Source organism: Eimeria necatrix, genomic scaffold (genome assembly GCF_000499385.1).
Source record: "Eimeria necatrix Houghton genomic scaffold, Enh_scaff154, whole genome shotgun sequence".
NCBI classification, from domain to species: domain Eukaryota; phylum Apicomplexa; class Conoidasida; order Eucoccidiorida; family Eimeriidae; genus Eimeria; species Eimeria necatrix.
In genome coordinates, this window is record NW_013652245.1 from 52,985 (window position 1) to 68,001 (window position 15,017).

A 15,017-nucleotide genomic window follows, 5' to 3' on the forward strand; every position below is an offset into this window, starting at 1 on the left:
AGTTAGCCGTAGGCTCGTGCCATGTTCATGCGCTCATACGGGCAAGCATCTTTGCTTGCATGGATGCATGGACAAGTGCACAGCTCAAGCCACATCTTATCGTCTCGCCTGTTGTACCAGGGAGAGCCCCAACAAGCATGAGCTGCATCTGAAGGATCGCAGCGTCGAGCGGTTTCATGGAGTCTCTTGCACCCGCTGGTTTGGATACATGCATGCATGCACGCATGCATGCGCCTGTAGACAGTGCCCAACTGCGTCTACACACACACACCGTGGCAGCTGACATGAACGCAACACTAAACACGGGGGCGAAGATGGCGCCTATTGTGGATGACATCTAGATCGAACATTTGCTGAAACTGCCTCCGAAGGAACGCCACGTTGCACTTAAGGGCAAAAGATGCATGCACTACAGAAGGAGAGACGGACGCTGTGCAGCTTGCATCGGCGAAAGCCGTTTTGGAGCTGGGTTAGGGATTTTGGTGCGTTGATGCTTCCCTGCCGTGCGGTGGTGGCGTTGTGGCTGCACAGTGATTTTGTGCGTGCACTTTATCCATAAAGTTTTAACAAGAGCTTGCGGTGCAGCCCAGGGTCCTTGGGTTTTGGGAGTGCGCTGGGCTTTGTTGCGTGGCCATGGGTACGCGTGACTGCGTCGGGTGCTTCAGGCGGTGTATGTGGTGTGTGATGTATTCTTCTAGAGAAGGATGGACTTGCTGCACTGCAAGTATACATTACATTGACTTAAATGCATGCGTTTTGAAGGGTTTGTTCCACCTACAGGCAGAGGAAATTGCTATTCAACTGCACAACGCACAAATTGAGACGACAGTCATCATTGTCGCAACTCGTAATGAGTTATGTGCCACTGGCTAGTTGTTGTTTGAAGGGGGAACGCGTTTTTCTCTTCTGTCAAATTTTGAAAGTGGGGTATAGAAGCAGCGCGTCCTGATGCGAATTTGTTAGTAGCAGCCGTTGGCCTCCCCGAAGCACAATAACAGCTGTAGCTGCGACAGATGAGAGATACAAACGCACGCAAAGTATCTTCTGCTTGCCTGCTTGCTCGTACCTCATCGCTTTGCTGATGCAATTTGTCAGCGTCAGCTCGCTATGGAATCTAGGGGGCACGCAGTACGAACATGAAACACCAGGAGTGGACCCAACAGCGGTGAAGTGTGTAGAAGCCCCGAAGCAGTTCATCTCTGTAGATGGCAGGCAGCTCTGCGTAATGGCATTTTCCAAGTCATCATTCCTACAACAATATTCGTAACATCTCAATGGGGGGTTCAACCGACGTATGCGCTGAAATGACAACACTGGCCGTCAAATCAGCTGCTTCGTTCCGCCCACGGCCACAAACGCAGTGGCTGTCTTACTCCTTTATTTTTTTCATTCTTAGTGCTAGTGGTGAATAGAGATCCAAAATTTATTACTGCGCATTGGTTTCGTTGATGGAGTTATCTGTTGCTGTTGTAAGGACAAATTTGCTAAGCGCTCCTCTCAGCTGCACAAGATGACTCTAAAGCCATACCTCTGTTGGGATATTTTTTTTTCACTTGTGAAAACTTATTACTTGTTTCCTTGTGCCCAATTTCCTTTTGCTGGAACCCCCAGGTTCCGTTGTCGGCAGTGAGTCTGCATGGGCCCTGTGGGGCCCTCGTGCCAAGATACGACTTGCTTCGGTGCCCAATCCTCATCCTACTTCCTCTGACCATTGATTATTCATCATTTAGTGCCAGTACACAGAATTTTGTGGGAATTAGGTCGAAGCTGCACGGAACTACTCCCAGGTGGTCACATACATTGATCATCGACCGCTGGCTGAGCCTCCTCTGACTCCACCCTTGTCTTAAAACGGGACTTCTGAGCATTCGACGCCTACAATACCCTTTCTTAATCGGGAAAAGCCTTGAAATTAGACAAAAACCAGTATCCTCATGGGAGGCTAGTCCACAAAGAGCTATGGAGGCGCCGAGTGCCAAGGCAATCAGTCTGGCGCGCTCAGCGGAGGCGCTGTGCGTACCCCTTGGCGATGCAGATGCCTGCAACACAATTCTAAAACAAGACCTGCAGCAGCTAGATGACTGCGTGGAGTTCCTTGTTTTGGGCCACAAGGTCAAAGGAGACGCCGCCTACTTGCCAGGTGCCCCCCGTTTCAAGTATGAATCCCCGGGGAAGCTTGCAAGGATAGGAGGAAGCGAAAACCCCGACAGTGAGCTGGAAGGCGGACGCAGCGTCACCAGCAGCTGCTCTATCACGTCGAAACAGGGCGTTTGCTTCGATTGGTTGGTTGCGTTGGGGTGCCTGAATTGTGGCGCCCCAGTTGAACTTCGCAGAGACCTTGTCGCTGCAGCGGACGAGGCTTGTGCTGCTGCTGCTGCTGCAGCAAAAGAATGCAGCGCCAAGGCGCTGGCAACAGCTGCAGAGAAAGCCGTACTGCGCTGCCGCTGCTGCGGGCACGACATTGCGCCGCTGCATTCATCAGATGAAAGCGAGTCCCTTGTTGAACGCATGGAATCCGGAGCCAACGCGAAGCCAGGAAGTGCTTCTGGGGCCATTTATATGTACGGCAGCCGCAGGTGCTACAACTTTGGGTCCGTCAGCAAGCAGTCGTGGCAGCAGCGGTTCCTAGGGGCTGAGTTTGAGCAGCAGCTGCTGCAGCACCACCTGAAGATTATGTTGTCAGCAGGAGACGGAGGCAACAAAACCACATGCAGGGAAATATGTGAACGGTGCGGACATGATGAGGCTTTCTTTTCAACTTTCCAGGCCCGCAGTGCAGACGAGGGTATGACAGTCATGTACGAATGCACTAAGTGCCACCACAGGCGGGTCTTCAACAACTAGCATACTGCAAAAGAAGTGTGCAAATAACTGCATGGCCTTCATAGCTCCTCGAAGCATGACTTGCATGTGTCACTCAGTAATGACAAAATATTTGGGCGAAGCCACTGTTTTACGGAGGCTCTTTAGAAGCACTTTTCACTGAAATTTGTTCGTCCGTTAAGTGTGCGCCTTTTGGGTGCCTGCTTATCTGGATTGAAGTGAACCTTGCCTTGCGAACGTGGAGTTAGATGAGGCTCTTTTTTTTCAATTCAAGTTGCATACGGTAAACGCAGTAGTAGTCCCCGCTCTTCTGCGCAAGGATTATACATGTAGGCCTATAGTTAACATTATAGTTGGCCCTGCTGGGAACAGCATAGCTTGCCTTCTGTGGAGACTCCCCTATTCCCTACGCGTAGGAGTGACCCGCTGTGGGGTCAACAGAGGGCTGAGGCTTGGGGGCGACCTCACGTGCTATCACTGTGAGTTAGCGGGTCATATAAAATGCGTCATAGGTCCTCCAGTGGTGGGTAACAGCCTAATGACAATCGTTCCTCCCCCGAGATGCGGATGCACAACAGTAGCTGTTCAGGGAGGGGAGGAAATGTATGCACATTGTAGAGGCAGATACAAAGGAACTGCGAGATAAAATTAGCTTTTCTTGTGTGAGGTAGCAGGGGATTAGCCGAACAGATGATTTGCAGCGACGCAGCCTGGCAACTAGATTGAGAGTCGAATGTTGCGCCGGAGAGAACCCTTCTAACGGAAACCTACAAATCCGAACCCTCCTGTTGCTCTGGAATGCGCACCCGTAGCATAATTTATTATTTGGAGCTTATATGGAAGGGAGTGTTCACTAATATTGATGAGTTTCCAAGTACTGGCAGCAAGCTGGCTGTACCGCATCGAGCGCCTACTCGGAAGATGGGAGCGGGGTTACCAGACTGATGCAGTTCCATCGTTGCACTTAGTGATACCTAAAAATGAAACTTTTAAATAGCTAATATTGGCCATCAGATGTCTTTTAATCAGGCCAAAAGACATTCCAAAAGTTGGTTCAATGCTCCCCCCTTGCGCGTTCTGCTGCTTACGATCCTTGGTTTACATATCAGGTCTGCAGGCAGCTGCTTACGTGTGCGCAGTAGATCCTTGTAGATCTGTTGGAAGCCTGTATACTTGGCGACTGGTTTCCCATGCAGTGCCACGGCGTGGCCCTTCTTCACGCGCGGTTCTTGGTGCAAATCTCACTGCGCTCTGCTCAAATACTGCCGACGAGTATTCTCTTGAAGAAGCCAGCGAGCAAGCCTCACACATGCGCAGCCAGTTTGTGCCTCTGACCACCATGGTGCTGCCTAGAAAAGCCCTGCCGACAGCGAAGCCGAAGGCCGCTTCAGCAGGCGCTGCTGCTGCGTCCCAGTCGCAGCCATTGACAAGCGCCTCTCCGCCGGTAGAAGTGATCAACATAGAGGATAATAAGGAGGAAAATCGAGCAGAGAAAGAGGGGAACAGCATCAGTAGCCAAGGTGACAGCCGGAAGCGCAGCCGAGACACCAGACCTACACGTGATAATGGAGCCACAAAGGTTAAGCGGCCGGCTTCCCTACTCGGCTTACGCGAAGAGCCAACACCTGATCCATCCTCAGTTATTCGTAGCTCCGTGATAGAGCTCAGCCCAGTCCTCGCTGCGGACCCGACTCCCGTTTCTTTCCTCACTTGGAACGCCAATGGTCTCATGCCTCGGGTCCGCGCCTCCCAGTGGGTGCAGTTTGCAAAATATGCGAATGAAGTCAAGCCGGTGAGCGTCTGCATGCAGTGTTTACTCATTAGTTCACTATTTGTAGCCGCTTTGCCCTGAGTAGTGTTTCAAACTGCCAAGATTCCACCTGTTCTATGTGATCATCCTCAGGACGTTATCTGCCTGCAAGAAATAAGGCTTCCGGCAATGGGACCTGCAGGTGCGCAGACTCAGGCAGCAAACAGTGTGCGTTCTCTGTAGCGAACAGACATTCAAGTTCATAGCCCTCCTGCGAGCTAACACTTGCAATGTAACGATGTTTCTGAGTCATAGGGTGCCGCAAGGGCGATGGGAAGCCCAGGGATAGAGGGGCTGTCCGAGTCGAGCCCGCAGCGTCTGCGTCAGCGGCGGAAAAGAGGGAAACACAGGCAGTTGGCTCTTGTCTGCGCGAGGCCTTGGCTGCTTTCCCTGACTACAACGTATTGATGTCGCTGGCGGACTGGAAATACAGTGGTAAGCCCAGGCCTGGGCCAGCGTTTGCAAATTTAGGGAAATGCAACGTGGGCTGCACATGAGCTCTGCTTTGTGCTGCGGGCTGTGTTTTCACAGGGCAGTTCTTGCTACTCAGACGGCACCTCAAGGTCAGCAAGATATGAATGCCTTTTCGTTGCACACGTAACAGATGCTGCTGAACTGAGAGATCTTCATTGGCCGTTGCCCGCACTTGCCTTGCTGATCCGTCGGGACATCAATTTCTGGAAAATTCTGACACATCCTTTCCTTTGTGGAGTTTGGCAGCCATGCCAATATCCATGCGTAGCAGTGGCTTACGTAATGCAACGTCTTTTGTTTCGGCCGGCAATATGCTCCAGGTGGCTGCACTTCGGTTCAATTTGGACGAAGAGGACCCAGACATCCACCACGCAGTAAGAGTTGCTGAGTTCTGGGTTTCCAGCAATCTCCTCCTTTCCTTCCCCTCCTTGCTAAGGCTTAGCCTTTCTGGGCTGGGCGCAGAAGTGGTTGGAGTAGCAGTATTTGCATTACGCTGGGTGGCAGGAAGGAAGAGTCATCATTGCTGATTTCGGCCGTCTCGCGTTCCTCACCACGTCAGTCACCAGCCTGAACACTTCTTCTGGCTCCAGCAGAAATCAGTTGTGCTTTTCCCTCCATTTGGTTTAGTTGTGAGACCCCCCATCCCTGGTGCTGCAATAGTGGTGCCCAGCTGCTGTGACGGACGAACGTAGACTTGACACGCATTTGTGGCGGTTGGTTACGGGCGGGCAATTTCGCTTTCTTTTGATTTCAGATATTCTCCAAATAATGGATGGACCCAAACTAGCTTTCAAAGACGGAGACAGTGGGATGATGCGCTGCTTAAGTTTATGGAGCGGCGTGAGGCAGCCCACCCGATCGTTGTTTAATGAGCCTGCCCACTTTTAGTTTACTTCCCTTTTTGTTATGATACGGCGCAGCTAATCGCAAATTGGTTTATAGCCATAGATTTTACTCTGCTGGGACTTCATTTCGGTCCCGTATATGCAGAAGTCTGACCAACTATCTATCAATTGCAATCGCTAGTGCTTCCGCGTTACTGTTAAGGCCCCTTCTGTATTCCCTTGCACTTTTGCGTTTTTGCCAGAGAAGAAGCCGCTTATCTGGATGGGCGACATAAATTGGTGAGGCCCCATAATGGGTCTTTATGACAGTAAATCCTTATGAGCACGCATTGTGGTTTAGTCTGCAGCTGCATTTGTTCTACATAGCGCTCAGCGTTGCTCGGCATGGCTCAGCTTCCAAGACTTGCTTGGCAGTTGATCGCGTGGCACGTGACTGTTATGCTGGGACGGGTCCCTGCAACAATTAAGCACTCGTGATATAATAAGGACAGCTCATTTGCGAGTCAAGTTTGGCGTTTGTGCGTTTCAGTTTTCTGTTTGCGCTTTTGTTGTGTTTACTCTTTTTTGTTTTTTCTCGCTTGCGCATTTTTGTGTTTGCGAACTCATTCTTTTGTATCGCTTGTGAGCGCACCTTTTGTCACGTACAGCGCACCGTCAGACGCGGATCTTTCGCATCCGAAGGTATTCAGAAGTGCACATCAGCCCGACCCAAATTTGAAACCGGTGAGGGCTAGCGCTTCCTGCGAGATTAACAGCATATTTTAGCTGTAGCAAATGGCCCCGGTTCGTTTGTAAATGCATCTTTGTGCTGGTTAAAGAGTGCAAATTGAATTATGCGGATGCCGTGCAGGAGGATGTGGGGCAGCCAGGATGCACAGACGCAGAACGGCACAGGTTGGAGGGCATACTGCGTGCAGGGTATGTAGCCCTTTAGCGCTAATATTGGAATCTCAACTATGGCAGCTGAAGTGACGCTTGACGTGTGAAGTGTCGCTTTCTTGAATATTCACAAAATGTCCATATAGGCTGCTGAGCCCCATATAACGTCCTATGAATCATGCGGTTGTTCAGCACCTATTTGCATGTTTTCGCTGTGAATGATTGTTTGGAAAATATAGGAAGCTGGTTGACGTGTACAGACAACGCAACCCCAGAACCACCCCACCACCTGTTCAGCACGCGGCCTACACGTGGAGAGGTACGTGGATGTGTTTTGGCACGGAGTCGCGCAGTTTCTTTGTTTCTGCAAATGATCTTGAGCGAAACCACTTGCAGGGTATTAGCGACGAGCACATAGGAATAAATGGAATAATTTAATTCTCTTCGGGGAACTTTCTGTCTCTGCAAGTGATCTTGGGCGAATTCACTTGCAATGTATTAGCGACTAGCTTATGGGGCTAAATGGGATAGTTTAACTGAGTTTGGGGCCCTTCCTGTTTCTGCAAATGATTTCGAGCGAAGCCACTTGCACTGTCCACATAGGGCAAAATGGAATAGTTTGGGTCAGTTTGGGGCTTCTTCTGTTTCTGCAACTGATCTCGAGCAAAACCACTTGCACTGTATTAGTGATGAACACTTAGGGCTAAGTGGAATAGTTTTAATCAGTTTGAGGGGTTGGCGCCACAGGATACAGCGAAGACTGGAGCCCTTCGAGTGCACGCGCCATGCGCCTTGACCACGCGGTGAGCAGCGCCTTTCTTTTGCGTCTTTTTTCTTGACAAGTTGATGGAAAAGATGAAAATCGAGCATGGATTTAAAGGACAGTGCAAGCCTATACATGTTATCTGTATACTTTTCTAACGAGCTGCTGAACTTGCTCGTTTTGCGGCTTCAGTTTGCCAGCGAGGAGCTGCTGCCTTGCGTCACTTCTATTGAAATCGTCGGCAAAGCTTTCCCAAGGGTGCGCAGCCTCGAAATTCGAATCTGATTTTAAAAGTGAATTTGCCTCATTTTCAAACAGCCAGGATACAGCGGGCAAGGCTTTCTTTAGGTTTCAGTGGATGTTCTAAGCAATGAAGACTTCAGATGACTAATTGTGAACGCTTTGTGCGGTGGAATGATGCGTATTGCAGAGGCACTTCTTCGGCTCCGATCACTGTCCCGTTTTGTTGCGGCTCTCCGAGGCAGATTTTCGATCACGTTTTCCCAGTGGATAAGGACCAACCCAACTAGCACCTCTACTGTGTCAGTCCCCTGTGCAGCTGCTTTGCTTCTGCGACAGTCATCGTTTTAGGGGCACAGGGAGCTGAGAATGCGGGGAAACGGCATGCAAGACCACAGACATATGGGTTGAGGCAGCTGTTTAGAAGGCACCTGAACAAAGCCATTTTTGAAGTGTTCCGGTGAACGAAATGAGCTCCTCCACATTGCCAGTCGTACTTGTTGAGCATTTCAAAGTAGAGTGCGAAACGCAATAAAAGTTTATGTATCAACGATAGTGGGCTTTTCCTGTCTAAATCTAGCATGGACAACACCCGTTCATGAATGCTTCGCCTTACGGTGGTTGCCATGCGCGACCTCACTGCATCATTTTTGAACAGATACGGCAACGAGTATTTTCCTTCTAGATCATTTTTGCGTTGTTTCTTGCTACGAAGATTTGAAACTCAGCAGGATGACTGGGCGGGGGAGCATTGGTCCCATTCACGTGTAGGTGGAATTTGAATTTCCCTTCAAGCGCACGCACAATACACCAGAAATGCATGAGAAGAAATATTTGTTGAAACAAGCATCCGCTGATACTCTTGGGAAGAAGTTATAACATAAAATGAAGAAGAGCGTGGAGTAACTTTCCTCATGAACTGCACCCTCAGCTTTCAGCTGTATCCTATCCTGTCGCGAACGGTTCCAGTTTCCGCACACAGCTACTGCTGCTGTATTTCACCGCAGTGCAACTGTTGACATATCAGCCATGGTAATAAATCTTTTTCTTCTCGTTTTTCTCGGCAGCTTCGAAATGAATAGCGCTGAGGGAATTATCGGTGACTTGGCAAGGACAGTAGCGAGAAATGCGCTCGCAGGCGGACTTGCTGCAGCAACAGGCATGCAGCCCGCTCCTGTTGCAACTCCAGCTGCTCTACCCCAAACAGCAGCGCCAGCGGGACGAACCGCGGGTAACTTAGATTGCATATTGTGGATTATAAGTGGCGAGGGGAGCTCATGAGACAGCATAGGGAACGAGAACAACCCCCTCGCCAACTCTGCAGGTAATGCGTTTGTCCCACTTCACAGTTAGGACGAAATCAACGGACTGAATGCAGCAACCAAGCTGGAAAGCGTATCCAAAGGTACAGTTGCCTTATCTTTGCAGTGAGCGAAACCCCTAAGCTGCATGTTTCATCGATCTGACCAACAGATCTGCGCAATGCGTTGGAGGCAAACCCGTTTTTCAAGCTCGCGGGCCTCGGCATGCAGATCCGAGAACTCGCCACAGCCAACCCAGGTATGCGGCCCCTACCACGGCTGCTGCAGCCCTTGCGGGCCAAACAAAGTGCTCGAGTGCAGAGGCTCTGAAGGGAGCAGGGGTCTATGTTGTGGACGCGCCTAAGCCTGAAGAAGAAGAGTAAGGGGAATACAAACTTCTGGTGAAGCTGAACTCTTCATGAGGGCCGCTGCAGAGACCCCAGAAAGAAGGCAGAGGCGCAGGGGGTCCTGGACATCGCAATGGGCATTGACAGCCCAGCAGGTGGGATCTGGCTGCCGCACTCTTGGATAATATGAAATACCATTTGGCATTATTTATCTGTTAAACTTCTCAGCGAGCCTTCAACACAAGAAAGAGAAGGTTAGCTGTTAATTCTTCAGGGCCTTTCAACTTCAGCATTTGAAACTTCTCTCAGCAAGCGGAAAACGAACTCAGCAAAATGATGAGTTCCGAGAACCAAGAAGACCTCGAGAGGACTATGTCGCCACAGGTGCTGCAGGGATAAACTAAGGATTGCTGCGTCTATTTGCTTAGTGGAAAAAAATTCAACTTAATCAAAAAAGACTTTCTTGCCACTATTGTTCTCACCTACCCGCAACTGCACTACGGCTGCGTTCAGGAGCGCATGGGCTACGACCAACAACGAATCGCCCAACTTCGACACGAAATTGGAATTCAAAGAAAGACAGTTGAAAGGGCTCGGGCGCTTATAGCGTAAGTACAGAAAGCCGCAGCCAAGTACAACGCTCTGCAAGATTCCCACGTGTATCCGCTGTAAATGAATTCAGAAAAAAGGCAGCAATGAGGGAGCAGTAATCCGCAGACGCCCAAGCAGCCACGCGAAACAGTGTGGCCTGGAATTCCTGAGAAAGAACTTCTCAGCCAAATGTTGCAAACATATTCAAATACATGCGACTCAGACTGTGTCCCGTATCCTCAAGCCCCGCAGACGGCTGATCGCGAATCCAATCTGCCAGCAAAGAGCCACAAGCAAACGCATGTCTATTCATTTCCACCATAAAGACCCTAAGTTAATGCAAAATTAGAGGAAAACTTAAGTCACTGAATTTCCTGCTATTTGCTGCAAAGCACTCGTTTTTCTTAAAGACCAGCGGACTCTTCAATGCGCAAGCAACGCTAAAATGGCACCTTTTAGCGTAAATATAAGTGCAACTCCCCTACTTCATACCTCGAGCTCTCGTGGCAGCGCCAAGTCACCCTGATACAAAGCACGAAAACAAACACAGCAACAGAAGCTCCTCAGGCAGACACGCCACTTATCGCCAGCCCGCTTTAAGGATTAATGGATAGTGGCTATATATACAGGAAAATATATTTATGTATATTTTGTTGGGATTGCGGAACATAACGCCTTAGGGACAGCGTGGGCTGCTACGGAAGAATTACCACGGGGTGGTCCCACGTGCTCAGCCAGTCCAGTCGAGGGTACTTAGTGTCATCTGTAGCAGCAATCACAGCTCACAAAGCCAGAAACAACGTAATATGACATCAAGATGTGGTCATTTGCGGTGTTTGCCTTTGATCTCATTCTGTCAAGAGACGCGCGGGGCTACTGCTTACTTGCTGAAGACGCCTGGACAATCATTTTGTACTGCGCCTCTATCATTTGTCGAAGAGTGCTGCACGAAATTTCCAGAAGACAGTCAAGAGGTGGCACCGTTCACACTGCCAGGCTTGAAGCTAGTCCCGGCCTTGTGGTGTACAGTTCAGGCTGCGCGTCGCCTACCGCTTTCCCTCTTGCCTCAAGCGCTCGTAGTTCTTGGCCAGTTGTTGAATAAAGCATGCGATTGCTCTCGTTTGCGAGGCCTCAGCCAGCTGCTCGACGCCGGATACGTCAATAGTTGTGGTGCCGTAGGAAATTGAACGCGTGCCCCCTACCTTGACCTTGCCATTAGGCCGTAGACAATCTGTGTAGTAACAACATGCAGCACGCCTGTAATTAGACGAGCCTTGCCTTCTGAGGGACTTAGCATTAGTGGCAAAGAAAGTTCATGATCCTACAAAATACTAAATTTCACAGCATGACTTACGCTCGGCAACAGTCCGTTCACGCACAGCGCCGAAGGGCACATTGGCGTGGCTTAGGGCTGTTTGCAACTGAAACTGGAGTATATCAACAGACCACAAGCAGCGAACAGCAAGTTATTAAATGCGCATCATATTCAGGCTAGGAAATAAGAATGCTAGTCGTAGGGTTGTACCTAGTTGCCAAAGACCTGCCTCGAGCAGATAGTGACGTAGGGAGGCTGCCCCATCATCCGCTGTTACGCATCGCTCTTTCTGTTCAAAACGTACCTTTCCGGCACTGCTGTTTTCAAACTCTTGAGCTATAGCTTTGGCTTGATTTGTGACCGAGTAGGCTTGGTATTTGTCGAACTGGAGAACCAAATCAGCCACCTCGAAGAAGTCTCCACTGCCGCCGATCACCATGATAGTGGAAATGTCGAGCTCGGTGAATAGCCGTTTGACTCTAAACAGGAAAGGAGTTATGGGCTCCTTCTCCTTGGCTGGGAAGGCAGACGCACTCATATTACGTAGTAACAGGTCAAAGCAGGTCTAAATATCAGTTCTTCAACCGACGTGGTACTTAGTCTTGGCTCTTTTCTCACCAACAAGCGCCTGCATGCGGCAATCTCTGATCATAAAGTTCGTTGCGCATGTGTCCTCATCAATCAGCAGCGCTGTTGCCCCGAACTCCAAAGCCTCCATGATGTTGGCGGCTTGAGAAGTGCTGCCTGACGCATCTGCAGATGAAAACGCGTCAGTGCTCTTTCCAAATGGCAGGTTGCTAATGAAGGGCGAAATATCTGGAGAACACACCACAAGACGCTCACAGCGCGCAGCAATGAGCCACACTGCTGCTTCAAACATTTAGTGACAAGAAAGCAGCCGCATGTGCTTACCAACAGAAGTGACGACCCTCCCATCCTCCGCCCGTATCTGCGAAAAGGCGCAGGGCCAGCTGGCGACAAAACGTTGAATTTGCGTGTATCTTGCATGCGCCCCATCAGCAATAGGTAGCAAGTAAGAGTAAGTACTACTACTGGAGTATCCAACGACGGCTTTGTCTATTTGCTTTACCTTCACTGCGTTTGGCTCTGTAATGACGAACTCCCGGCCGTCCCCTGGTATCTTGTTCCACACGCCCATTTGCAAAGCCTCCAGCATTGTTGATTTGCCATGAAAACCGCCACCAACAATCAGTGTTATTCCTCGGGGGATGCCCATTCCCCTGACTAAAAAAGCACAGCTTCTTGCACATAAGCCAATATTCATTCACGATGTTCTGTTCACGTGAATGCACTCACGCAGCTCTGTATGACGGCACTGGCAAACGTGTATAAAAAATGCCGCAATTATGCAATCAAGAGATTTACATGATGTACATCTCACTTGTTCCAGAGTTGGGAAGCGTGAACTCGCATTCTAAGTCGGGCGGAGACTGGAATAGGACTAAATTCGGCTCCTATGAAACAAACAAAGACAGTTTTAAGGCAGAATCCTTCAGGTTGAGATGCCCCAAATTCAGTGGACAAGTGGCAAATCCGAGGAGACAAGCAGAGTGAAGGGCTGTAGCCCGAGGTACCGCAGGGATCCAGCAAGAATAGATCGCCACCTCGGGCAAACCTAGACAGCCTGCGTACTTGTTGTCTAGTCATAGGGGTATCCTCAACGCCACTGCGGCGAGGCAAGCAGGCTCCATTTGCCACGAAGGCGCTCAAATTGCGTCCGCGTAGTTGTGACCGCAAAGCTGAAAACACGAACAAGGGATCTCACTAACATGGGGCAAGCGCTTCACTTCTGCCTCCATGTCGGCGCCAGCCACGAGCAAAGGCAAAGAGAACCCGTCTATTTCACGTACATTCCTGGTCTTCTACGCATTCCACGTGGCGTTTCAGAGCCCCAGCGTCTAAGCTGGAATAGTGCATCACGCTGCGAACCAGCTCGGGCAATTTGCTGCACAGGAGGGTGGCGGCTCTTCGCCCTTCGATCCGACGGCCTCGGGCCTGCAGAAAAAGAGCTTGAAAAGAAACAAATGTAGTCAGCGTCTGCCTAGTAACGTAGCTACGGGCTATCCATGTTGTCAAATGCGATTCTCAAAATAGGGATTACGACGGCATGAGGAGCTTCTGCAATATTTATTTGTTACAAATACATGTTTCCAAACTAATTCTCGAAATTGAGCCACACTAAACCTTTTAACTGTTCAAATGGAGAAAGTAAGCTTACAGGCAGTCCAATGGTGCAGCGAGCCTCTACATATTCAGAATTGACAACCATTGAAGACCTTGGGAAGACGTACTGACCGGGCTTGTCAATGCGTATTGTATCGGGCTAAAACCACAACAAAGACAAACTAGAAGAGCCAAAATCTAAACAGGCAAAATGAGGAGCAGATCAGCGTTAGGAGGCAGAACACAGTTGCAGCCACTGCTCCACTTGACTGCCCCAGCGCTCAAACATCCTGAACTTCAAACCCTAAACCATGGAGAGAACAGCAGCACGCAGTGCTTCCAAAGGCCTTTAAACAGCAGCTCCCCCCCAAATCGCACAGATGTGCACAGCCGCAGACCTTGCTATCATGCCAGCCGCCATGGTGGGCCCCGTCCTCAGGGCCAACAATCCCCCCTCGTGAAATTGTTTCAAAGAATTTGCGGGTGAGGAAATCACAGAGTGCGACGTTTCGAATATAAGAGGAATATAAATGAGGTGGAAACCTGCACAAACGCAGGAGTGCATAGACACCACAGAGCTGCGCTGTGCAGATAAAACAAAAGGCAGCGAACAAACACTTTTCAATCATCTCACATGATGCACACTCACTGGGCGTGGGCCTGCGGAAGCCGCAGCCTAAACCGACTCGGAGGCGCAAACGGGTCCGACTGAACTCTGAGGCAAGACGCGCGCAAAAAAGATGAATTTGGCTCCAATTCACTTCTACCCCAAGACTAAGCGTCAGCAGTTAATGAAAAAACTTGCATAGATGAATTTGGCTCTAATTCACTTCTACTTCAAGACTAAAGGCCAGCAGTTAATGAAAAAACTTGGATAGTGGCACAACATATTCTGAATGCAGCCCACTTGTCAAGATATAATGTGAATTCGTTCACTTCCCAACACCCTATCAGATCCTTATACGCGCCATAGCTCTTCCCTATAACACGAAACACACAAAACAGGACACAGCGGCCAGCAGACAGATAAATCCTGATGAAATAAATAATTTTAAGTAAATAAAAAGGAAGTAAGGCTGCAGTGTTTAGTGTTTAGGGTGCATGCAAGCCTGAATCTTTCGAGTGTTGCACCTTCTAAGCTGATTAGACACCTCGAGAGGTCCTTCTGGTGCAAGTAAGGAGAGGATGAAGGCCTCACTCCAGCCTGAAACACAACACCTCACTCAAATTGCTTCTGCTGCCTCCCCCTTACGTGCGCAGCACAAGAACTCCAGAGGAGTTTATAAAAAATGAGAAAAATGATAGCGAACTGTTGCGGACACGGACCCCTGCTGGTTCCTCATCTTCTTCTTGGAACTGCCGCTGCCCGTAGGCGTGGCCTGGGGGGCCGCCGTCCCCCGAAACGTTGTGGCGGCCGCCTCTGCCCCTTCCTGCACAGGCAGCAG

The 15,017-nt window shown here is 49.8% G+C and overlaps 4 protein-coding genes across 4 annotated transcripts; 3 read left to right on the top strand and 1 right to left on the bottom strand.

Moving 5' to 3' along the window:
• Positions 1–1,959: 1,959 nt before the first annotated feature.
• Positions 1,960–2,844, top strand: ENH_00016960 (RNA polymerase, putative; the record flags this gene model as incomplete). Its single annotated transcript, XM_013579217.1, has 1 exon — positions 1,960–2,844. One exon carries the CDS (start codon positions 1,960–1,962, stop codon positions 2,842–2,844), a length of 885 nt encoding a protein of 294 aa, XP_013434671.1.
• A 1,288-nt stretch (positions 2,845–4,132) lies between these two features.
• On the top strand, positions 4,133–8,201 carry ENH_00016970 (DNA-(apurinic or apyrimidinic site) lyase, putative; the record flags this gene model as incomplete). The annotated part of the gene is made up of 14 exons (XM_013579218.1): positions 4,133–4,615; positions 4,727–4,775; positions 4,889–5,068; positions 5,165–5,196; positions 5,428–5,481; positions 5,612–5,661; positions 5,862–5,947; positions 6,195–6,231; positions 6,600–6,675; positions 6,803–6,870; positions 7,092–7,150; positions 7,579–7,634; positions 7,787–7,852; positions 8,154–8,201. 14 exons carry the CDS (start codon positions 4,133–4,135, stop codon positions 8,199–8,201), a joined length of 1,344 nt encoding a protein of 447 aa, XP_013434672.1.
• A 1,800-nt stretch (positions 8,202–10,001) lies between these two features.
• Positions 10,002–10,094, top strand: ENH_00016980 (hypothetical protein, conserved; the record flags this gene model as incomplete). The annotated part of the gene is made up of 1 exon (XM_013579219.1): positions 10,002–10,094. One exon carries the CDS (start codon positions 10,002–10,004, stop codon positions 10,092–10,094), a length of 93 nt encoding a protein of 30 aa, XP_013434673.1.
• Positions 10,095–10,292: 198 nt separating this feature from the next.
• ENH_00016990 (hypothetical protein, conserved) lies at positions 10,293–15,017 on the bottom strand (the record flags this gene model as incomplete). The annotated part of the gene is made up of 18 exons (XM_013579220.1): positions 10,293–10,346; positions 10,566–10,595; positions 10,784–10,836; positions 10,958–11,016; positions 11,276–11,394; positions 11,693–11,904; positions 12,007–12,204; positions 12,301–12,337; positions 12,479–12,629; positions 12,775–12,863; positions 13,042–13,148; positions 13,260–13,404; positions 13,628–13,732; positions 13,971–14,115; positions 14,222–14,287; positions 14,480–14,552; positions 14,704–14,776; positions 14,899–15,017. Coding segments are annotated over 18 exons (1,835 nt in total), but the record flags the coding sequence as incomplete, so codon positions are not given.